General features: G+C 41.9%; 2 protein-coding genes and 1 pseudogene across 7 annotated transcripts in view; 1 reads left to right on the forward strand and 2 right to left on the reverse strand.

Moving 5' to 3' along the window:
- Znf609 (zinc finger protein 609) overlaps nucleotides 1-14,948 on the reverse strand; it is a 126,008-nt gene extending 111,060 nt beyond the window's left edge. For 3 of the 4 annotated variants that reach the window (XM_013117420.3, XM_021230370.2, XM_005075529.4), the window contains exon 1: nucleotides 14,859-14,948. The gene's annotated coding sequence lies outside the window, so the exon portion shown is untranslated. Of the gene's footprint in view, nucleotides 1-13,291; nucleotides 13,964-14,858 lie in introns of those variants that run through there. The other variant, XM_021230369.2, reaches the window with a different exon arrangement.
- LOC101823295 lies at nucleotides 8,055-8,538 on the forward strand (annotated as a pseudogene).
- A 6,281-nt stretch (nucleotides 14,949-21,229) lies between the features above and the next one.
- Nucleotides 21,230-25,864, reverse strand: part of Trip4 (thyroid hormone receptor interactor 4) — a 74,001-nt gene continuing 69,366 nt past the window's right edge. For all 3 annotated transcript variants that reach the window (XM_040740272.1, XM_040740271.1, XM_040740269.1), the window contains one exon: nucleotides 21,230-21,521. In XM_040740272.1, the coding sequence (XP_040596206.1) occupies nucleotides 21,454-21,521 (68 nt within the window). In that variant the 3' untranslated portion in view covers nucleotides 21,230-21,453. The remainder of the gene's footprint in view (nucleotides 21,522-25,864) is intronic.

The raw sequence follows: 25,864 nt of genomic DNA on the forward strand, positions 1-25,864 counted from the left end.
TTTTCCTTTTTTTTTTTTTTTTGCCCCCAAAACACAGTTTTTCTGTGGAGCTCTGGCTGTCCTGGAACTCTCTATGTTAGTCAGGCTGGCCTTGAACTCAGATCCACCTGCCTCTGCCTCTGAGTGCTGGGATTAAAAGCATGCACAACCACCGGGCGTTGGTGGCGCACGCCTTTAATCCCAGCACTCGGGAGGCAGAGGCAGGCAGATCTCTGTGAGTTCGAGGCCAGCCTGGTCTACAGAGCGAGTTCCAGGACAGCCTCCAAAGCCACTGAGAAACCCTGTCTCAAAAACAAAAACAAAAAAAAAACAAAAACCATGCACAACCACAGCCCAGCTTTCAGAACCTTAATATTTAGATTATGAAAAACATTTATTGGGCTGGCAAGATGGCTCAGTGGGTAAAAATCCACTGGAACACACATACAAATAGAAAGAAAAAACTAACTTCCCAAAGTTGTCCTCTGATGAATGTCATGGAACTAGAACCCATATACAAATAGCGTGTGTGTGTGTGTGTGTGTGTGTGTGTGTGTGTGTGTGTGCGCGCGCGCGCACACACACACAAACAGAAGCACACTAATGCACATGCACACATACAAGTGAAAACAATTAAAAATAATAAAAGTATTTATTCAAGTGCTAAACAAGAAGGGTGCCATTACTTAAAAGCTTCTATATGAAACCTATGGTCATCAAGATGATGTTTGGAGGTAACATCCTAAAAAGCAGCAGCATGGTACAATGAGAAAAATAAATCCCAAAAAACACACTGGCAAGATGGCTCAAGGGGTATAGATGATTGCTGCCGAGCCTAACAACCTGAGTTTGATCCCTGGATACACATGATGGAAGGAGAGAACCAACTCCTTCCAACTGTTCCTCTGACTGTCATGGATGTACCATGGCATGATCATGCATCTATCTGTACATATGTATTCATATAATAATTAAAGAAAAACATAGATAACATCTATTACTACTTGTCCTAGCAGCTCTACTGTATATGCATGCGCATGTTGAGATCAGATGACAGTTTGTGGGAATCAGGTCTCTCCTTCCCCGATGTGTGTTTTAGGGCTTGAATCAGGTTGTCAGATAGGGCAAGTCAAGTGCCTTTACCTCCTCAAGCCAAGTCATCTGCTCTTTTTTGTTGTTGTTACTGTTCTGAGACAGGGTCTTGATATTATATAGCCCATGTGTTATAGCCCATGTGTTGATCAGGCCAGGCTGATCTACAAAGCAAGTTCCAGGACAGCCAGAACAATAGAGAGAAACCCTGTCTCAAAAAACCAAAATAGATAGATAGATAGACAGACAGACAGACAGATATGAGCAGAAACATTTACCTTCAATTATACAGGGAAATGTCAAATTTGTTTTTTTGCTTTTGCTTAATTTCTATATTGCAGCCAGTTCTTTTTTGATGCAGGGTCTCATGGTGTAACTCAGGCGACATAGAACTCACAATGCAGCCAAAGCTGACCTCTAATTCATGGTTCTCCTGCCTCCTCCACCTCACAAATGCTATGATTATAGGCATGGGCCAATCTATATGCATGTTCTTTTAAAAACTAATTCAAATTTTCTGAAGCCTCACTGGAAAGAAGATTGGTCGTATTTTTGGCCTTTTCCCCTTGAAAAAGAAGAAAATTCAGAAGCCTAACTCACCCATAACTCCAGATACTCAAGGCCTACTCAGCAGCTGAGCAAATCCCATTTTCAGGGAACTGCTCTTACCCCTGGAGTCTTCCAGACACAACTGAATGCAACTGTCACTGTGATTAACTTCCAGGAATGTCAGCCACCAGAAAAGACTTAACAAGTAGCTATTTCCTTCAGTCAGCTGGACACGGGAACAACTGCAGATACTGCCTCTTTCTCTCTGCTGGGCAGAAAAGCAGCTACCAATCTGAGGAGTCTATAGTCACCCAGGAACATACCAGCATCAACCAATCTTACTAAAAGCTTCTACCCTCCCACTTGATCCATCTAACCCTTCTACATTTCCAGCCTCCTTTACCCTGTTCCATTTATCCTGCATCATTTCTCAACCTTTTAATACTATATAATTACTTACTATGCTTATTCTTATCTCCTTTTAAAAGATACAATCTGCGGGGCCTGGTGCCTCAAGCCTGTAATTCCAGCACTGCAGAAGGCAAGGCAGGAAGAATGCTTCAAAGTCAGACTGTCTACAAAGCAAAACCTCTTTACTCACAAAGGTAAAATCCATTGGTGGCTGGCTTTTGTCTTGATCTCTTGTATTCACTGACAGATCTTAAGAAGCTAGAACAGACCGGGTGGTGGTGGCGCACGCCTTTAATCCCAGCACTCCGAAGGCAGAGGCAGGCGGATCTCTGTGAGTTTGAGGCCGGGCTGGACCGATAGCCTCCAAAACAATTCAGAGAAACACTGTCTCGTAAAAACCAAAAAAAAAAAAAAAAAAAAAAAAAGCTAGAACAGCCGGGCGTTGGTGGCACATGCCTTAATTCCCAGCACTCAGCAGGCAGAGGCAGGCGGATCTCTGTGAGTTCGAGGCCAGCCTGGTCTACAATGCGAGTTCCAGGACAGCCTCCAAAACAATACAGAGAAACTCTGTCTCGAAAAACCAAAAAAAAACCAAAAAAAAAAAAAAAAAAAAAAAAAAACCAAAAAAAAAAAAGAAAAATAGAAAAAAGAAAAAAAAAGAAGCTAGAACAGTATAGAACATACAGCAGGAACCCAATGGAATAAAACAAACGAAACCTTAAAAAGGTCAACAAGACCCAGAGTATCCAATACTATTTCTCTAGCAGAACCAGGCTGGTTCCTGTGAGTGGCCCACCTTGCACAAACTCCTCCATGTTATTGAATGCATGGAGTGGGCAATGCTCCAAGCAATAAGGTAGCAAAGCCTGCCCTTGAATCAGAAGGGTTTCTTAAGCCATTCACAGCCTGTCTTGTTCCTAGTTTATTCAATTTGGGATAAAATGTGTTGAATGGAATTTGTTTTAGTATAAAAGGAGTTTGAAAAAAACAATCACATTAAGTTTCTTTTTTTCCAAAGTCTAATTCAATTCAAAAAAGAATTAATTATGCATAGTTATACTCAAAGCATTGGGCTAGGAATTATGGGGGACAAAAGAACAGAGGAGACATTGCTGTCTTACACAACTTAGAATGAGGGGGAAAGAAAACACATCCACAAATAATCTTCATTTAAGGCAGAATATGATAAAGCACTCTAACAGAGATCTTTCCAACCCCCCAAAAAATCCTGAAGAGACAGAGAAAAATGAAATCAGTTCTGGAGATTGGAGAATGAGAATGTGGGTTAAAAAGGCTTCAGGAAAAAAGACTAAGCATTATACTAGTTTGAAGGATGGGATGGACTGGGAATGTGAATGCCCTGGAAGTAGAGAAGGGCATTCCAACAGAAAAAAAGAAGCAGACTGAAAAAAATCCAGGGTAAGGTTGGGCAGTGGTGGAGCATGCCTTTGATCCCAGCACTTGGAAGGCAGAGACAGATCTCTAAGTTCGAGGTCAGCCTGTCCTACTGAGGAAGTTCCAGGACAGCCTCCAAAACTACAGAGAAACCCTGTCTAGAGAAAACAAAATGAAACCAAAAACCCAGGTTAAGTCACTGGGATGGCTATAAAAAAGATATTGATAGACTGAAACATGAAGGCCAGGTTTGATCAAAACAAATAAAATCTGAAATAAGCCTAGAAGCCAGTAAGATGGCTTAGTGGGGCACTTGCCCCACAGCCTGGCAAACTGGGTTCAATCCTCAGAACCTATGCAAAGGTAGAAGAAAACTGACTCCACAAAGTTGTCCTCTGACCTCACATGTGCACCATGACACTCACCCATACACAAGCCAATCTCCCCTCCCCTTTCTCTCCCGCACAATAATTTTTAATTGTTTTTTGTTTATTTTTGAGACAGGGTTTCTCTGTATAATTCTGGCTGCCATGAACTCACTCTGTAGACCAACCAGGCTGACCTCAAATTCAGAGATCCACCTGCCAAGTGCTGGGATTAAAGATGTGTGCCACCACCATCTGGCAAATGTTTTTAAACACTGGTTTATACTAGTGGGTTAGGTTTTTTGTTTGTTTTTGTTTTTGTTTTTGAAGACAGGGTTTCTCTGTATTATTAAGGAGCCTGTCCCGGAACTCCCTCTGTAGACCAGGCTGGTCTTGAACTCAGAGATCCACCTGCCTCTGCCTCCCAAGTGCTGGGATTAAAGGCGGGCACCACCAACACTTGGCTGTGGGTTAGTTTTTTTAAGCAAGGAAAAAATCTATGCTAGGCTGGATGTGGTGGTACAGACCTTCCCAGCACTCAGGAAACAGAGGCAGGGAATCTGATGCCCTCTTCTGACCTGTGGGTATCAGGCATGCATGCAGTGCTTAGACACCAGCAAAAACATTCATATATAAAAAATAAAGATACTTAAAATTTAAAGAAATAAAACCCCCTCAGCCAGATGTTGATGGAGCATGCCTTTAAACCCAGCACTCGGGAGCCAGAGGCAGTCAGATCTGTGAGTTCGAGGCCAGCCTGGTCTACAGAGCGAGTTCCAGGACAGCCTCCAAACAATACAGAGAAACCCTGTCTCTAAAAGCCAAAACCAACCAACCAAACAAAAAAAAACAGAAATAAAACTCCCTCCCCAAAATACATGGTGGGTTTCTGTGTAACTTATTCTAGAACCAAACGATTTTTAAAGCATTTATATTTCTAAGTATATAGTCATTAGTTGGCTATCTCCTCATATAGATTGCAGGTCTCACTAGGACATGGAAGGGACCATATCTGGCCTAGCACATAAAATACTCAACAAATAACAGTTAGGAGCACACACTGCTCCTAAAGAGCTCATAACCACCTGTAACTCCAGATGCAGAGGATCCAATGCCTTTGGCCTCCACCATCACTGTAATGGGGTGTACATACTCACACACAGACCCACACTTATACACATTCAAATAAAATAAATCTTTTTATAAAACTATGAAACTAATTATAAAATTCTATGCTGGGTCAGATGGTGGTGGCACACGCCTTTAATCCCAGCACTCGGGAAACAGAAACCGAAGGATCTCTGCGAGTTCTAGGACAGTCTGGGCTACAGAGTGAGTTCCAGTACAGGCTCCAAAGCTACAGAGAAACCCTGTCTTGAAAAAAGAAAAATTCTATGCTGGGACATTACTGTAAGCTCAGCACTCAGAAGGCAGAGATGGGATTATCAAAAGTTTGAAACCAATGTCAACTTTCAGGCTAGTCAGAACTACACAGTGAGTCCTTGTCTCAAAACAAAATAAACATGAAAATATAAAATAATTTAAAAATCACACATTTGGGACACTTCCCAAATAATCATTAGCTTGCTTGAAAATCAGTCCTGTGCTACAGATGGCTGCAGATACAGCAATGCACTACCAGGACTCTTTTGATTCTAAAACAACAGTTCTGTTCACCGAATATTCCTCAACCAACCCAGTTGGGTTAAGTACAAATTTACAACAGTAATACTATTTGCAACATGCAAAGATGCCAAGATCCTATGATTTCTCTATCCATGCTAACAACAAAAGATTAAAAGACCATCATCTTCACAATATTTAACTAACAACAAAATGAAAGAACAAAAACAGCTACTATTGGAGGTTCCAAATCTAAAGATTATCTAGAAAATTGCTGCTAAAATCCTAATTTGGGAAAATAACTTGGTTATGCAATTTTATTTCCTTATATTACTTGAGGGTTCAAGACATAACTCAAGACCCTGGGTTTGAGTCCTAAGCAACTAAAGAAAACAAAAAATCCACATAAACTCATTTTCTAAACAAAGTATTGTTATTAATTCATATTTGGTCCCAAGAAGCTAACTCAAAGTAGGTTTCCCCCAACAGAAGAATGTCCAACTAGCCTCCATATCCAGTTTCATTAAGCACAAAGATTTCATATGCAAAATATCATGTGGCATCTTGAAGTCACTTCTTGCTGATATCAGGTAAGTCCTTCCAGATAGAATTTCCTTCCTTCAAACTAAATACTGTTTTTATTCTGGACCCTGTGTCTCTTACACTCATGTCTTAAGCACACTTGAAAAAGACATAAGTGAGCCTGGTGTGGTAGCAAATGCCTTTTAATCCCAGCACTTGGAAGGCAGGCAGATAGATCTGAGTTTGAAGCCAGTCTGATCTACATACTGAGTTCTAGGTCAGCCAGAGCTACACGATAGAAACCTATCTCAAAAAGAAAAGAACAAAACATTGTACGTGGTGAAAATGGTGAGCCTACAGAATAAAGGAATAACTACCCTTCCAAAAAATGGCTTAAAGGGACTAGAGAGATGGCTCAGCTGTTAAGAGGGCTTACTGCTCTTCCAAAAGTCCCAGGTTCAATTCCCAGCACCCATAAGGCAGCTCACAACTATCTGTAACTCCAGTTGTAACGGATCTGACACCCACACACAAACTTGCAAGCAAAATGCCAATGCACATAAAATAAAAATAAATAAATCATTTAAAATACATAAACATTTTTAAAAACAGCTTAATAAAAAGTACAACCTTCTAGACATAACAAACAGGAGTTAAGCGCCAGAACTAAAGGTACCCTCTAATTAGCACTCCTGAACAATAAGTACTTTTAACATCCCCATAAAAACTAGTCACATAAACCATTTCTGACCAGTTTTTCCTACAGCCAAATGGAATCATAACAATCTTGTCCAATGTATTCATCTTACAGTTAAGAAAAGTGAAAACAAACCGGGCAGAGGTGGCACACACCTTAATCCCAGCACTTGGGAGGCAGAGACAAGCAGATCTCTGTGAGTTCAAGGCTAACCTGGTCTAAAGACTAATTCCAGGACAGTCAGGGTTACAGAGAAACCCTGTCTCAAAAAGCCAAAACAAAACAAAAAAACAAATAAACGAACAAAAAAACCAACAAGGTCACACAGCCAAGAGGCACAGCAATATTTAGAATCTGGATATTATGACTCCCAACTGTGTTTTTTTTCCCTCTACACTTTGAAAACTGACACTAGTAAAATAAATAAATAGAATGTGTATCTGTGTGTATGTGTATATATATAATCAGCTCAGACAATATATTAACTTTAACTAAGCAGGTAAAGGTACTTGCCACCAAGCCTAACAAAACCTGAGTTCAATCACCTTGAGCCACATTGGAGGAGAGAACTGACTCTTACAAGTTCACATGTGTGCTGTGGTACATACTATACACCCTTCTCAATAAACTGCTAAAATTAATAAATGTAATTTTAAGTTGATAAAAAGGACTTTAAAAAATAAAAGCAGGGGCTGGAGAGGTGGTCTAGTGGTTAAAGCACTTGCTGCTTTTGCCCAGGATCAGGGGGCTCAATTCTGACATGGTGGTTCACAACAACCGATAACTCCAGTTCCAGGGAATCCAATGCCCTCTTCTGACCTTTGAGAGTAGTAGATACACGTATGGTACACAATCACCGGGAGTTGGTGGCGCACACCTTTCATCTCAGCACTTGGGAGGCAGAGGCAGGTGGATCTCTGTGAGTTCGAGGCCAGCCTGGTCTACAAGAGTTAGTTCCAGGACAGCCTCCAAAACCACAGAGAAACCATGTCCCGAAAAACTAAAATAAATAAATAAATAAATAAATAAATAAATAAATAATAAAAATAAAATCTGTCCTGGGCTAGAGCTGTAGCTCAGTAGTACAACACCTACACTATACATACTATCCTGGGTTGGAGTCCCAGCAAAGCCAAATAAAACTGACAAAATTCATCTTTATAAGGAAGACAAAACTGGGCTTGGTGGCTCAAGTCAGTAATTTTAACACCTGAGAGACAGGCAGGGAATGCACAGTAATTTTGAGGCTAGAGAGAGAGAGAGAGAGAGAGAGAGAGAGAGACAGAGAGAGAGACAGAGAGAGAGAGAGAGAAAGAGAGAGAGAGAGAGACAGAGAGACAGAGACAGAGAGAGAGACAGAGACAGAGACAGAGAGAGACAGGTAAGACAGGGGCTAGAGCTTTTTCCTTTCTGCTGCCGCCATGCCATCCAGACTGAGGAAGACCGGGAACTCCGGGGCTACGTGAGCCATGGCCACAGCCACATTGGTAAACACTGTAAGCATCCAGGAGGCCGCCGGAATGCTGGAGGCATGCATCACCACAGGATCAACTTCGACAAATACCATCCAGGTTACTTTGGTAAAGTTGGTATGAGGCATTACCACTTAAAGAGGAACCAGAGCTTCTGCCCGACTGTCAACCTGAGTAAGTTGTGGACACTGGTCAGTGAGCAGACACGGGTCAATGCTGCCAAAAACAAGACAGGAGCTGCTCCCATCATTGATGTTGTGCGATCGGGCTACTACAAAGTTCTGGAGAAGGGAAAGCTTCCTAAGCAGCCTGTCATCGTGAAAGCCAAATTTTTCAGCAGAAGAGCTGAAGAGAAGATAAAGGGTGTTGGAGGTGCCTGTGTCCTGGTGGCTTGAACCACCCAGGAAGATTAATTAAATGCTAACATTAAAAAAAAAAAAAAGACAGGGGCTAGAGAGATGGCTCACTGGTTATGAGCTATGAGGACAACCCAAGACCCAGGTTCTATTCCCAGCACCCAAAAGGAGGATAACAACTGTAACTGCAGTATCTCAGGACATGACACCCTCTTTCTGGCTTCCTTGGGGGCTAGGCATGCATGTGATACACATACACACATGCAGGCAAAACACCCATACACACAAATAATAAATAGAGAAAACAAAATTAGAACAGGAAGTAGCCCCTAAGCTCAACAAAAAGAATCACTTATTCATACTTAACAGGAATTAAAGGATACAAACCTGTCACATAGTTTCAGTTACTTTATTCATTAGTACATGCCAGAATATAGTAATTGTGTCCTGTGTGCCCATCAAATGCGCCCCCTCCATAGGAGGAGGCCATAATGAGAATTATACTAAAAAGCTGCTATGGATATAGCTCCGAAACAGGTTGTCTAGCATGTGAGAGGCTCTTAGTTCAATCTTCAGTATTGCAAATATATAAGTAATAAGCTAACATTTGACACTGATGTACTAAAATGCTGAAAATTGAGAGATTTTTTCTGACACAGATAGCTACAAAAGGAAATCACAAATAAGGCCAACAGTCAAGAACAAATGAAGCTGAAAGACTATTTTGAAATCAGACAATAAAATCCAAGAAAAGTTGGCCAGACACTAATACCACAGAGCATAAGGCAGTTTCAGAACTTGCCTAGCATCAGACAGCTATCACCTGTAAGAAAAAAGAAAAAAAGAAAACCACAATCACAACAACAAGAGAAAAACTCAAGGTTTGCTCTGAGTGCTGGACTAGATAGGACCTAGTGAGTATTTGACATTTCTCATTTCTAGGACTCTGACGCAAGAACAAGAGAATCATGAAAACTCGGCCCTGGATCTAACTGCCTCATTCATGATCTGCCTGCTCACAAGACTGCAGTTCAACTACTGCTGCTAGAGTAAGGGGATTGGGGAGGAAGACAGGTGAGAGGGAAGGAGGTGGAGGATCTGGGTTGTGACTATAATAGGACAGTAATTAATGTTTCCACACTGCTGGAGAAGTCTTCAGAGCAAAGAACAGGGATGAGTGATGAGTGAAGAAGAGCAGCACAGGAATCAAAGTACTGAGAATGACAGGCGAGGACATGGTGCTTTATGAACAATTCAAATAAAACAAAACCCATGATAGTGCTTGCCTCTGCATGTCTACAATCTGAATTCAATCCCAAGATCCTACAGAATAGAAGGTTATCCTCTACCCGCCCCCCATCCCCGAGAAAGACATCTGAACTTTAGAACAGTTAATACAGTTTCTTCCTTTCAATTAACTATTGACCAATATCCTGTGAAGTCTACTGGACATACCCATTCCCGGGTATGTGTGCACGACAAGAGAAGGTCCATGCAGCCTGTGACCTAATACAGAAAATTATTACAAAATACACATAAAGTTACTTGTTCATAATTTTAGTGGGCCCAATGATGGTGGTGTATGCCTACAATCCCAGTCTTTGGGAAGTTGAAGAAACTCTTGAGTTAACAAGAGGGTCACAAGTTCATGGCCAGCCCGGGTTACACAGCAAGACACTGTCTCAAAATGAAACGAGAGAACAAATAGTTTCAATGAACATGGAAAAGGAAAATCATATTAATGGAAAATGGTAATAACAATATAAAATCTAGCCGGGCGTTGGTGGCGCACACCTTTAATCCCAGCACTTGGGAGGCAGAGGCAGGCGGATCTCTGTGAGTTCGAGGCCAGCCTGGTCTACAGAGCTAGTTCCAGGACAGCCTCCAAAACAATACAAAGAAACCCTGTCTCGAAAAACCAAAAAAAAAAATATATATATATATATATATATATAAAATCTATGAATTTTCAGAAATCCTCAAAATATAAAGTATTATTCCAAGTCATAGGAAATGAAATAGTTGCTTTTATTTTATTGTTTTTAAAATGAATATTTAAAAGAAATAGTTCTTTAACATTATTTGTCCTCAGGTGATAATTTAGTTTTAACAAGTGATGTGAGGATGATCAGGAAAAAGTTATAAAGGTACTGGGGGGAGGTCCTTAAAATTAAAGACAAACTGAAGAAATGCAAACTTCATGGAGGAAATGACATTCATAAAATAAAAGCATACAAACTTCTTGGGTAAGGAGCTTCAGGTGGACCTAGCTCAGCAAAGGCAATTGCACCCTTTGCATAAAACCAGCTGGGGATCCTCCTAGTGGGCTAAAGCTTTTCATCATCAAGAAAGCAAAGAATTTTCTGTTTCCCATTTCCTTCTAATAAACAAGTCCTAGAGCACTGAATTACCACTATTTCCTTCCCTTTCATGAGGCATAAAGCCCGAACTTCCAGAAGTACAATGGAGCTGTGAAGGGCCAGAAAAGAATCTCTTTTCTCTATTCCATTACCATCTCACTCACAAATCAACAATAGGCATTAAGAGACGTGAAACAAAGTGCAATTTCAAGCCTAAACCACATAGGACTGAGTATTTTCTTGTCACTGTGGCATGTGATTCTTCAGCCACCTGCTCAATAATCCCTCTTCAGCTGCACAGCTGCTGCCAATGCCACATGCTTTGCTAGGCAGGTGCTTTGGTGAATTACCTGTTCTCTAGTGAAAAGAGTCCTTCACTGACACTTAGTGGACCCAGAACCTGACAATCAGCATCACCTATCTTCATTTTGCCTGTCACAGCCAACTTTTATTAGAGAGGTAATATGAAGACACTATTTAGCACACTGTAGTTTTTGTATTCCGTTCATTCTTCATTGTTGCTGTTTTATTTTTAAAAACGATAATGCTTTTTAAAAAAATAAAGCAGATATGAGAATTAAGTTACTGAAAAGAAAACTTGCCACACAACCAAAGGCGACCTTATTTTGACATGGCTTCATATGCCTGGCATTAGTCCCATCCATGCTGGTTTTCCACAATGAAAATAAGAATTACACAGCTGCCTTTGGAGCACTAGATATACTAAAACACCTAGCAAAGAAGTAGAGAGGGAAGCAGACTGGCAACTGCTGGAGAACAAAGCTCCTGTCTGTATGTATCTGCCGTGCCTGAGCTCAGGCCAAGTGCTCAGAGTCAAATAATTAAGGAGCACCACTTCCACTTAACAGAACACCAGTAGCCCCCTCACAAAATTATCTTGTTCCAGGCATTTAGTTGCTATATGCTAAATGCAACATATTACTACCAGGAGCCAAAATTATAGTTCCATCAGCTCACACAAGCACTAATGTGTCCAGCTATCTAGACCTCTCACAAGAAGTATTTCCTACCAAGAGGCTGGAGGGGAAGAATTCAAAGTGATCTCTGAAAGATAGTCATTCAAAATGCTGTCTAAGAGATGGTCACACTCAAAAGATTCATGTAAGATTCCTGGTTGCACAAGTCCAATTCTCAATCTAATGGGGCAAAGTTAATGTGAGGCTCTGCCTTCATTTGCACCTAACACCACTCAGGAAAACAACACCAACATCCCAAGAAGAAAAATCCTTGAATTCAGTTTAACTGGGCACACTAAGAAGCCAAGAACATACAGTTAGAAATAGCCTAAGGGCAGACAATACTTTCAGTAAGACTTAAAAGACAATTATACTATCAAAACAATTAAGTAGTGTCAGGAAGTGGTGGCACATGACTTTAATTCCAGCACTCAACAGGCAGAGGTAGGAAAATATTTGAGTGAGGCCAGCCTGGTCTACAGGACAGTAGAGGCTATACAGAAACACCCTGTCTCAAAAAACCAAAATAAAATAAAGTGTCAAAACAACCTGTTCTCTATCAAAGTCCCAACATCTAAGTGGTAGGCCATAATCATTAAATAAAGGGATGAGGGAAGGAGAGACCAGTTAGCTCTTACAGTGAGCACTTACCAAAACCAAAGTTATTCAATGATAAACTATGGAAAACGGTTGGGTAGCTATTGTGTACACTGCATATTGAATACAATCACCTTAACAATGAATCTTATTTCCTAATCTTTAAGGTCTTGCATTAAAAACCTCTTTTCTAGCCGGGCAGTGGTGGTGCACGCCTTTAATCCCAGCACTCAGGAGGAAGAGGCAGGCAGATCTCTGTGAGTTCGAGGCTGGGCTGGTCCGACAGCCTCCAAAGCAATACAGAGAAACCCTGTCTCATTAAAAAAAAAAAAAAAAAAACAAGAAAAAACCTCTTTTCTAGCCCAAAATATTGATGTGTGTATGTATATATGTATATGTATATATATATATATATATAATTGATACACACACACACACACACACACACACACACACACACACACCCTACAATTGCTACACACACAATTGTGCCAGAATACTGTTTGAAGACTTTCATGACACAGTCAAGGATGCGATTCTCCTGGGGAAGTTTCTTCCCACCCTTCGATAATGCCCCTAGATGCAAATAATTTTAACAGTTCCTTTCTTTGGTAAATTTCTCTCTACAACACAATACCTGGCTCATCTTTCATTAAGAAGTGAATTTTAAAGGGAAAGTTTTGTTTTCAAAGTTTGTCTTAGGCAAAATGGGTGGCTTTTTTGCTGTGTAATTATCGACCAGGAAGTCACCTTGGATTCAGGGCATAGGTGCATGACTGGAATAAGGAGGCTGAGGCAGAAGGATTTTTGTGTCAGGAGCCAGACTGAGCAACTTATGAGTCCCTATAGGGAATTGGGGGGGGGGGGGACACTTGGTTCTTGACTTCCAATCTTACCTCTAACTGATCTCTAGTGGTTTTCCTAAGAGAACAAACAAAAATCATTGCATAAGTGTTCCGTTTCTATAGAGAAACACTTGTATGATGCTTTATGTAAGTATAGAACCCTCTCCTTGCAGTCTTCTTCCTCAAAGGTCTGCCACAAAGCACGAGGGTGGCTTTCCTCCACAACTTAGTTACGGGCTAGCCAAAGAGGCAGGCACAACATGGCTGGCATCCTCTATTCTTTGGAAAAATGTGTGCCAGTGAGCTCTGCATTGTTCCTCACTCAAAAAAAGAAGAGCCTTTCTGTCTGGCCTCCTCCAATGGCAAGCTCCAGTCTGGAAAAGGAAGAAAATGGCACTGAGGAGCCTGGGAGATGGAGCATAGCCAAAGCTCTCAGACAAGACTTGAACCTATGACCTTCACTGTGTACACAATAGGCGGGTGAGAGAGACCGGTTTATCTCTGCTGCAACAGTTCTCAGCCCTGGGGTAGCACTCCCGATAAAATGACACGACTATTGTGTGGCAGCAGAACAGTCATCTCCTCACAACAGCCTAAACCAGCACTCCCTCCCCCAAGACAAAGCAGCAGGGGTGAAATTAACTCAGGGCTGCAGAGCAAAGCCTAACACAGAAAAGAGAGGCCTGTAGGGGCTTAGGGACTCTCCTCAACCCCTGGGGCTCTGGACACATGGCTGGAACCAGGCTCTCTCCCCCATCTTACCCACTTTCATTTAGGTAGGAAGCGGTTTCTGAGAGAATTTAATCATCTGTGATTTGTTCAGAAATATTCCCCCTGAAGGGCTCTGCTCTCTCCACCCTGTGTGAGCCTAATTCCTAGAAGCTGAAATGACTGTTTGCCGCTGCCTGTTTCACAAACACACATTAATTGGTCAGATGTGTCTCCTCCTCCTCAACCCCAGAGGGAGGAAGGAGAATCTGAGCAAAGCACAGAGATGATCCAACCGTAATTACACATAAAGGGAAAAGAGGGCAGCATGGGTTTTCCAAACAGGACAGGGTCTCAAAACCTCCCGGGGGTACAGGGATAGCAGTTTAAAGTCCAGGCCCAGAGATCCCTCCATCTTGAAGAAAAGAACAGGAGTAAATGTGACCTAAGACTGGGAAGGGGCACACACCCACAACCTACTGACTGCACGCTCCCAGCCACCTTGCTCTCCTTTCCCGGGCCGCGCACACGTCCTGCTTTCAACCCTCCGCTCCCCACGCTCCCCTGAGTCCCTGAGGAGCCCCAGTCGCCCGGGGCCCCTCAGCAGAGCCTCAGAAAACTCTCTGGCCTGCCCCTACCACCTGGCCAGACCAGAGGCTATCCCGGGCACCGTCACCCTCAGCCCGAACCGCCCCGGCCACGCTTTGAACTTCACCTCGGGCCCCCTCCCCCACCCACGCAACGACCCCGCTTCCCCCCGCACACACCTCCTCGCTCCGCCCCGGCCCCCCCCAACCCCCACTTCCTCCGCCCGGCGCCGCTGCCCCGGCGCCCTCCGCGCCCCTCCGCGCCGGGCCTTTCTCAGTGTCGCCTCCCCCCCTCCCAGCTCCACACAAAGCTTAGGACTCACCGCGCGGCCGGTCCCGGGAGCCGCCACCTCCGCCCGCCCGGGGCCCCGGGCCGCAGAGCCGCCACTGCTACGCGTCCCGGGCCGCCATCTGGGCCGCGGCCCCTCCCCCTCCCCGCCCCGGCTCTCCGCCCCTCCCCGCGCCGCTCCGCCCCGCCTGGCCGAGGCCGCTGTGTCCGGGGCCGCGGGTCCCTCAGCCGCCGCCACCGCCGCCGCCGCCGCCGCCGCGATCCGGGACAACCAGGGCAGCCCGGAAGATCCGGACACTGGACTTTCCTGCTCTCGGATCTGGATTCCGTGCGCCGTGGAATCTGGAACTGGCGAGTACGCGAGGAAACCCGGAACCTGGATGCAGGCGCCTAGTCCTGGGTCTCTAAAAGCGCGGTTGCTGCGCGTCCTGAAGAGAGAATGCTGGAAAACCCGGTGGGCGGGTTGAAACTATGATAAGCTCAGAAGCCCAGGCTGAACCCAGTACTTTCTCCTCGTGCAAAGAACTCTCGCTGGATCAGACTTTCACATTGTGAAGTCCGTGGAGAAGCATTAGCTCTTAAATACAGGTGCCCTTCAACTGTGCAAAGAGGAGATACCACGGGGTCTGATCATGAATATCCATAAAGAATGAAGACAAGAACACAGCTCTTGATGGTTTCATCCATTTTCCTCATAGTTCGACAAACTATTTTAAGAAATTTTATGGGGGGGGGAACGTGTCGTGCCGCACGTATGCAGGTCAGCGGACAATTTGTGGGAGTTGATTATTTCCTTCCACCGTTTGGTTTCAGGGATCAAACTTAGGTCGCTAGACTTAGCAGCATGCACCTTTACCCATTGAGCCATCTCAATGGCCCGCAAACTTTTTTATCCATTGTTGTCAGGGTTGTTTTCTTATCTTTTCTTACCATTTGTTTTCCTCTACATAATACCCATTTTAAAACTCTCCTGTGTCCCTTTCTATCTCACCATCCAGTATCAGTAAATCTTACTGCATTTTATCTTGAATCCTTCCCTGCCCTCCAACCCACCATTCTATCTCTATTGACTTTTTTTGTAATCTGTTCTCCATCTTAGATTGCTCAGCACACCATCTCCTACACAGAAGATTCTGTCCTTGTAATTGAGCCCTCCCACCAGCTGCTTAAGAAGCAGTCTTCATGACCTAAGGTTTCCACCTCATTCCATAGCAAACCAAAGTTTATCTTCATTCTTAAGAGCCCCCTTCCTGTGTCCTTGACTATTTTATTCAGCTGTGCAGTTACCTCTCCTAATTTTCTTACTCTAAGGCACCCTTCAATGGTGCCGTTCAGGCATGTGACTCAGAGACCGAGAGGGCCATAAAATCCCTTTACTCTCCATCTCTGTCTTCACAGAAAGGAAACGGGGGAGGGGGGGTGGAGGGCTGACAGCTTAAAGACAAACACTAAGCCTGTCTAGTCTAGGAAAAAGTAATTCCCTTTTGGTCCACCAATATTCACATTGTTCTTGGACAGTAAAAGGGCAGAACTGACTCGGGATGACAGAAGAATTTCCAATCTATACTCTATGATGTTACAAATGAGGGTTTACTAACAGAAAAAGCAGGGTTCAGTGTTTTGTAGTTCTGTGATTTAATTAAGTGTTAAATATTGTGGAACTAAACTAAAACAGTATGTATGGGGGTTCTACTTAGCGTCTAGTCAGAGCAAGCTCTCTAAGCTGACTTAGTGAAAAAAGTGTCAAAGGATGCACTGTACTAAACAGTAAGAGAGTCTCAAGTTTTAGCTTGTGTCTGTAGAGCAAATATTGGCAAACTATATCTCACAGAACAAGTAAGATTCATCACCACCTGTTTGGTAAATCCTGTGAGCTAAAAGTTAGTTTTTATGTTTTAAATAGCTAAGTAATAAAAAAAGATATTTTACAATACAATAAATATATGAATCTGGGTGTGGTGGTACAAACTCCAGCACTTGGGAGCTTGAGGCTGGTGATCAAAAATTCAAGACTAGCCTGGGCTTGAAGTGTGATACACAGAGTGACTGTCTTTTTTAAAAAAGTGTCTCCAAACAAAAACTCATGAAACGATTTTACTGGCTGTAGGCAGCCAAGCTTAAGTAGTCACATTATCTATGGATGTATTTGCAGTACAACAGCACAGCTAAATGGTTTATAAAAGCTAAGTCATTTACTATCTGACCCTTTACTGAATGACTTTGCTAACCCCTGCCCCCTGAGGTTCAGTTCAGAAGTCACTAGCCACAAGTAGGCTACTTGGGTACTTAAGGTACAGAGAATGAAGAACTGGATCTTTAATCTTTACTTAGAATTTAATTCAAATTTAAACAGTCTGTGTCAGTGGAGACCATATTAGACAGCACAACCCTAAAGATTCACCTGCTTCTGCCTCCCAAATGCTGGGATTAGAGGCATGCAACCACCGTGCCTGACTAGATTCTTCTTAAGTCTTATGAACTGATGTACTTCTCTCCTCATGAAGTACCATTCTCTTCTGACACATCTCTCTGTGGGCTTAGGCAGCCTTCTCCTCTCCCTCTTTTTTTTGTGACTCCAATCTAGGGTATTTTTTTTTAACTAGGATTTCTTCCTGGGCTAACCCATCTTCACAACTGAAATTCAGTATCTGACCAGTTTACATCCCCTGAAAGAAGTCACATAAATGGACATTTATACAAGTTCTTTGTGACAGAGGATGGCACTGTGGCTATGTTCTTTCTTGTCTGCAGGAGGAAAGTAGAAAAGCTCTCTGCAGGCTGGATCCCTTGCTGCTGGTGGAGCACCTCTTCCCAAACACATCCACAGAAGCTGAGAACAGCAGATGTATGCTTGCTGTTTGAATCTCAAGGACAGAGAAAACAACAACAACAAAAAAATCCTTTAACACTGGACTGTTTCCCTCTTCCAGGCCTGAGAAACTGAAGCTAAATGATCTCTCTAGTTTAGAAGATGAGCTGGCCAAGTGAACAGCCCCATGCCATGTAATTTTGGCTAGGCCATTCAAGGCATTATACAATTTTACTAAATTAAATGGCTGTAGGGCCAGGCGGTGGTGGCACATGTCTTTAATCCCAGCACTTGGGAGGCAGAGGCAGGTGGATCTCTGTGAGTTAGAGACCAGCCTGGTCTACAAGAGCTAGTTCCGGGACAGCCTCCAAATCCACAGAGAAACCCTGTCTCGAAAAAAAACCAAAACAAACAAACAAACAAAAAGAATAGGCTGTAGGATAGTAATTAAAATGGAAAGAAATTAAGTGTCAGAACTCACAGAAGCCCATAACTATAATTATTTGTAAAAGTAATCTTTGAGGGGGCTGGAGAGATAGCTCAGAGGTTAAGAGCACTGACTGCTCTTCCAGAGGTCCTGAGTTCAGTTCCCAGCAACCACATGGTGGCTCACAGCCATCTATAGTGAGATCTGGTGTCCTCTTCTGGCTTGCAGACAGACATGGAGGCAGGCTGTTGTATTCATTAAAAAAAAAAAAAAAAGAGTTGCTGTGGTGGTGGTGGTGTCTCTTCACAGCAATAGAAATCTTAAAAAAAATAATCTTTGAAGTTTCTCACATTTTCACCTAGGGGGGAAAAATGGGTCTCCAATAAAATTCCAGTTTAAAAAGAAAAGACAGGACACTTTGTTCTTTCTCTATATTAGATAAGGAAGCAAAAGTAAAAAACCCAAATTCTTTTTCTTTTTTCCTGTGGGACAGGCTCTCATTATGTAGCTCTGGCTGACCTGGAACTCACAGAGTTCAGCTTCAGCCTCTGGAATGCTGGGATTAAAGGTGTACACCACCACACCTGGCCAGATTCTTAATCTATTCTAAACACATCACTAAAGATAAGGCGTTAGCCAGGCATTGGTGACACACGCCTTTAATCCCAGCACTTGGGAAGTAGAGGCAGGCAGATCTCTGAGTTTGAGACTAGTCCGGTCTACAAGAGCTAGTTCCAAGACAGGCTCCAAAGCCTGAAAAAAAATAAAAAAAGATAAGGCCCAAATTCCAAACACACCCACTATGAGCTCATATAAAGGAAACTGAGTACTGTCTAAAAAACAAAAAAGCAAATTCCTTTACTATACAAATTAATAGCAACTGAATTCAGTCATTCAAAAGGGAATACAAATAGAAGCTGCAACAGAAAACCAACTCAGAAACACAAAACTTCCTGAAGTCAAATTGCTCTAGAATTACAGGGTCAGTGTTAAGTGTCATAAAGCACTAGCAGGCTATTCTTGGACAAGTTCGCATTCAGGCTACTAAGAATTTCCATTAGACTTTAAATTACACTGTTCATCAGTAAGCAGCTGAGGGCCATCTACCCACAAGTTTCTCCCACACTTCCTCCCTGGTGTCTCAGCAAATAGAAGAGAGACCTTACACTACCACTACCACGGGAACCAAAAACAGACTTTCCCAGCCTAACCATGAAAAGAAGTTTCCAAGTAGCTCTGCCATTTATTCATGTGGTTCTGCTACATATTTCAGTAGCTGAGGTGGACTCCTGTAAACTTGCAACGCTGATGACCTGATCTGTGGAAGCACCTGATTTTTTTTAAGGTGTGCACATATGTTATCCACATACAAAAATCAATACAAGCTGGGCAGTGGTGGTGCATGCCTTTAATCCCAGCACTCGGGAGGCAGAGGCAGGCGGATCTCTGTGAGTTCGAGGCTGGGCTGGACAGACAGCCTCCAAAACAAAACAGAAACCCTGTCTCATAAAACCAAAAGAGAAAGAAAGAAAGAAAGAAAGAAAGAAAGAAAGAAAGAAAGAAAGAAAGAAAGAAAGAAAGAAAGGGGGGGGCTGGAGAGATGGCTCAGAGGCTAAGAGCACTGACTGCTCTTCCGGGGGTCCTGAGTTCAATTCCCAGCAACCACATGGTGGCTCATAATCATCTAGAATTCAATCTGGTGTCCTCTTCTGGCATGTAGGCAGAAAACTGTATATGTAATAAATAAATATTTACAAAAAAAAGAAAGGAAGGAAGGAAGGAAGGAAGGAAGAAAGCCAGACAACTTCCACAAGAATTCAAGGTGCCACTGCTTGGTAAACTATTAACTGCATAGTGAACACAGCAATGCCTCCAATAATGGTAGGATTTGCAAGAGGCCAAAAAGACAGTCCCACCTTAATAAATGCTGTTCACTGTTCTCTTCCACTTTCTCCACAGAGGTCCAACAGAACAAGAGAGAACACTGCATGTGTGCATCATTGGAACAAGAACCTGTTCAGTTTTCCCTGGGAATCCTGAGTGATCAGGCTCTGCAGAAGCAATGCTATGCACCAAGCAGGGTTCACAGTTGAGTGAACATCAATGTGTAATGAGTAGAAGCATTTCAATGCAAATAAATGCTGAATATGAAGGATTAAAGAAAGGGAAATTAATCTTTTTCATAACACAAGGTACTTTTCCCCTTCTCACTCACTTTTTCTTTTTTAAGTCAAGCACATAAACTGCTGGAGGGAGTCCAACATCCCCAAATGGTAGTGGTGTTTTATAAAAAGCAGAGCATATTCATTTAAGACCATGAATTTCCTAGGATCCAGCAACTGAGATTCCAATAGCACTTCAGAAAAGCCTCATAAACAAGTGCTTCTCGGGAAGGGCTAAATGAACTCTCATTTGAAACCAAACCTTACTTTTCCAGTCATAGCTTTTTAGGATATTGATAATATAAAAAGCCTTGATTTCAACATTAGAGGGCTTTAGCTGTATTTACTGAGAATATTGTAGTTTCTAATTTTTCTCTAATTGTTCCATCTACCTGATGCTTTTGCAACATCAGCAAAATAAGCAAGGCAGCTTCAGGCTGCCTTAGCAAGAGGCTCCATCACTTCTCTTCCCAATCTAATCTATTCTTGTCCTGACCTCTCAAACTAAAGGACAAATGGGTATGTTTTTCATGTTGTCTTTTCCAATAGTAATAGTAATAATAATGATGATGATGATAATAATAATAATCTTCATGTTATCTTTTCCAAAAAAAAATAATCTGCTAAGAATGGTAATTCTAGTTTTTCACTTCAAGAGAAGCTAGGCATGGTGGCTTTGGTCTGTAAACACAGCACTTAAAGGGCATAGGCAGGAGGATTGCTGTGAGTTCCAGGCAAACCTGGGTCACAGCATGTCAACAGCAAAACATTGCATGTCACAATAGGCTTACATTAAACGAAGATTCCTGAAACATCCTAATATTTCCTACTCTATTATTTTGAGAAAAACTTTTAAATTCAAAGAGTCTCTTGTAAAATTGTTAGCCTAGATTAAGATTTCCCTAACTACAAATACAAATCTCACAAAGGAAAATAATTTCCAATTTGTTCCTTTCTCTTTGGAATTTGGTTCTGAGAAAAATGTCAAAGATCTAGAATTCTTAAAATGAAGTTTTATAAATAATGTATTCAAAGATTTTTGGCCCACTACATAAAGAATCCCACCATATAAGAAAAATATACAGATTTGGTAAGAGTTTAAATTCTCAGAGACTGAAGCCTGGTGTCATGTCAAGCCTTTAGCTTTCTCCTGCTTCAATCCCAAAGGACCAGTGGATAGCAATTTAGTACACAAGACTTCACTATGCTAGATAGTTCCTTTTTTCCTGGGTCAGACAGCTTTATTCTGCTTCATTAACCCCTTCTTTGCTCCTTGATGGATCTTGGAATCCAGTTTCCCTGTAAGAGAAAAAAGAAGTCTCACTCATTATTTATTTTTATATTTGCATTGCAAATCTTTCCTGGCCTCCTACATCTTCTGGTTACTATGTTCCTGTCACATTCAATTATCTTGCTTCAGGATACTGGGCACTTCCAAACTTCAATTTTATTTTCTAAGAAGAAAGAGGTGGGAATGCTTTACACACACACACACACACACACACACACACACACACACACGAATACCTAAAGAATATATCTAACTTTGTACTTTAGGGTGTCTGATACTAAGAAAGACAATTTTTTAAAAAATAATACAGACATGTAGATAAACAGAGACAAAACAAGAGAAGAAGAAAGAATAGGGGCAGGCCATAAAGAAATGTACTTCACACAGTGGGAATCCCATTCGACTGACCTGTTAACTAGCTGAATACAAAGGATGAACCTCCCTCACAGTGGGAAAAACTCACCCTTTTCAGCCTCATACTTAATAGGGGGAGTGACCTGAAACAGTAGAGTAGAATCCACACAAATGCTTCCCTGACAAAGGTCCCTATCACCAGCTAAACGGGGTAAAGGTCATAGATTATATAGCTCTTCCGAGTGTTAAACTTAGAAAACAAGCAAAACAGCCAGGTGATGTGATTTATGTAATAATCTGTACTCTGGAGGGAGAGGCAGGAGGATCCTGTATATTTCAGACTAGGTTTGTTTACATAGCAAGTCCTTGGCCAGTCAGGGCTACATAGCATGCCTCTGTTTCAAAAAATAAACAAACAAAACAAAGCCCTCTCATGTCTCAAGAGATCCAAATGAGAAATGCTTCAATGATGTGATCTTTGAACTGACCCCTCAATCTACCAGAATACAGCTTAGTTCAGTGCTAGCAGCCTCAGAAATTATCTATCTCATGAAGAAAAAATTTAGAGTTCCTATTTGGGCTTTGACAAAAGCTTGCAGATTTCTTTTCTCCCACAAAAAGCCTCATTTAAGTCAATGGTGATGATGATGATGCTAAGAATAAAAAATACTTCAATTCAGTCTTAACACTAAAAATATAAAATAAAGAGTCCTGGATACAGGGAAGCCTGGCATACCACTGCGAACAAGATGTTGTCCTTTTCACTTGTTGAGCAATTGGATGTGACAAAAAGACACTCACTAAAAGCTAGAAAATACCTGTATGAACTGGGCAAGTCATTCAACCTCTCTGGGTTTCAATGGCCTCAACTGTTCAATTAAGATAAGAACTCAATGGGGCTGGAGAGATGGCTCAGAGATTAAGAGCACTGACTGCTCTTCCAGAGGTCATGAGTTCAATTCCCAGCAACCACATGGTGACTCACAACCATCCACAATGAGATCTGGTGCCCTCTTCTGGAGTGCAGACATACATGGAGGCAGGATGTTGTATTCATAATAAGTAAATAAATCTTTAAAAAAAAAAAAAAAGAACCCAAGTTCTGATCACTGCACAAGGATATGGAAGAAAAACAGCGTCAGCCCTAAGTTTCTTTTAGGCATCTTCCCTAGTGTTTCAAGGCTGTACCTGTTCTAGAACAGCGGTACACCTTTTTCTGTGCCACCCAAATGTGGTTCATAATGATCACAACACTGTTGATTTTAAATCAATTTAATTGATTTTAAATGGGGCTTTAGAATATGGGCATCCCTGTTAATTTAGGAGTTCTTTCATCCTATAGGCTGCCTAGCTAGGAATGTGAACTTGACAGCAAGCTGGCAAACAGCCCTATTTCAAGACAAATTTTCTTTTGTCTCCCTCATAGTCCTAAAGTAACAGCCAATTGGTAGTTGTTCAATAAAAACTTTTATCAAATAAAGTAAACAGGAGGTGAAAACAGAAAAACATTTTAAGGCCAGACTCAGCTATGCAGTGAATTAAAGGCCAACCTGGATCATATGAAATCTTGCCCCAAAAACAAACAAACAAGCACAGAAAACAAACAAAGGCAAACAACACAAATTTTAAATCCTCAGCATAACAGACTACTAAATAACCCAAACCAGCAGATTTAGTGTTAGTACTGCAGTAGGAGGAGTCTTCTTCAGGCTTTTAGGACAAGCTATATGAGAATTTAGAACCTACTGAAGACTTTGGTATCTAGTTCTCAGTATTGTCATAGGTTTGAAGACTTCATTGCTTAGGCTTGTTCCTCAGATTTCCTCACCTGTGTAATGATAAAGATGCTACCTCATCATTTCTATCCTCATTTTTTTTTCAAATAAAAGAAGAAAAGACCCTTTTCAGTGCCAAGATACAGTGTCCTGAAAATAAAATATAAATTGGAAATTTGTTCCTGAGACAATTTGATAAAGTACAAGGAACAGAACAATCAGGCGGGGTGGTGGTGGCACACGCCTTTAATCACAGCACTAAAGAGACAGAGGCAGGTGGATCTCTGTGAGTTCGAGAACAGCCTGGTCTACAAGAGCTAGTTCCAGGACAGCCTCCAAAGCCACAAAGAAATCCTGTCTTGAAAAACAAAACAAAACAAAACAAAAAAACTCAGAAAAATGAATAAAACACAATTTGTTAGTTGGGTATGCTTGTCTCACACCTACAAGCCTAACTCTCAGGAAATAGAGGCAGGGTGACCTCGAGTTCAAGGTCAGTCTAGGTTATACAGTGCATCTGAGGTCAGCCTAGACTACACAGTAAAACCCTAGAACGTTCCCAATCTCTTCTGATCTTGGAAACTAAGCAGGGTCAGGCCTGGTAAGTACTTGGATGGGAGACCACCTGAGAATACCTAGTACTGTAGGCTTAAAACAAACAAAAACAATTAAAAACAACCCAAACACTCCCAACTTCCCTAAACCTGTTTACTCAACTGTAAAATCAAAAGCAGGGGGAAAAAACCTACTATCTCACAGAGTTGTTAATAAGATTATAGCTAATATGTGCTTTCTATACACTATGTACTATGCTAAGTATTTTACATATACCAAATCATTTAATCAACTAATCTACTTCTATTTTATGTGAGTGATTTTAACTACATGTATGTATGTGCACCATATATGTGTTTGGTGCCCACAAAATCCAGAACAAAGTGTCAGATCCCCTAGAACAGGAGTTAATGACAGTTTTGAGCTGTTGTGTGGGCACTAGGAATGAAACCTCCGTACCCTGCAAGAGCAGCAAGAGCTGGTACCTTAGCCAGGTGGTGGTGATGCATACCTTTAATCCCAATACTCAGGAGATTAAGGCAGGTGGCTTGAGTTCCAGGCCTGCCTGGTCTACAGAGCAAGTTCTAAGACAGACACCCAGTCTCAAAAAAAAAAAAGGGGGGGGGGCTGGAGAGATAACTTATGGGTTAAGAGTTCTGGCTGCTCTTCCAAGAGGACCTGGGTTCAATTCCCAGCACCCACATGATAGTTCATAGCTGTCTGTAACTCCTGTTCCAGGGGATCTGACATCTTCACATAGATTTGTATGCAGGGAAAACACTAATGCACATAAAATAAAAATAATAATGAAAAGAAATAAAAAACAGCCGGGCGGTGGTGGCGCACGCCTTTAATCCCAGCACTCGGGAGGCAGATGCAGGCGGATCTCTGTGAGTTCGAGGCCAGGCTGGACCGACAGCCTCCAAAACAATACAGAGAAACCCTGTCTCGTAAAAAAAAAAAAAAAAAAAAAAAAAAAAAAAGAAATAAAAAACAAAAACAAAAAACAGACCTATGAACCATGAAACCATCTCTCCAGCCCTGTCTTTTGTTTTCGTTTTGAGAAAATATCTCACACAGCTAAAACTGGTCCCCGAATTGCTATGTATCTGAGGAAGTGCCTAAACTGCTGAAGAACTAAGTACTAAGATTACACATAAGTGCAACTTGACTCAAAATAGTTGTTATACTTTATTGCTTAGGAAATAATGACAAGGAAAAAGACTGCTTATGTATGCATAGATAAATATTTTCCCCAAATTATTTCCAATTTTTGGTTGGCCAAGTCTATGGATTGAAACCTGTAGATAATAGCTGAGGATGTGGCTCAGTGGGTAAAATGCTTGCTGTGCAAACATCAGGACCTGAGATCTTTTCCCCAGCATCATGTAAAAAGCTGGCATGGTGGCATGCATCTGTAATCCATGTGCTGAGGAGCTGATATAGGTGAATGCCAGGGAACCACTGGCCAACTAGTCTACCCAAAATGGCAAGCTCCAGGTTCAATGAAAGGTCCTATCTCAAAAAATAAGGTAGAGAAAGACATTCAGATGCCAGGGATCAAGAATTTCTAGGCCATATCCAGATATCAAAAATTGTTTTTTTTTTTAAAGATTTTATTTATTTGTTAGGAATACAACATCCTGCCTCTACATATGTCTGCATGC

The sequence above is a fragment of the Mesocricetus auratus genome, unplaced genomic scaffold (genome assembly GCF_017639785.1).
Source record: "Mesocricetus auratus isolate SY011 unplaced genomic scaffold, BCM_Maur_2.0 Super-Scaffold_100691, whole genome shotgun sequence".
NCBI classification, from domain to species: Eukaryota; Metazoa; Chordata; class Mammalia; order Rodentia; family Cricetidae; genus Mesocricetus; species Mesocricetus auratus.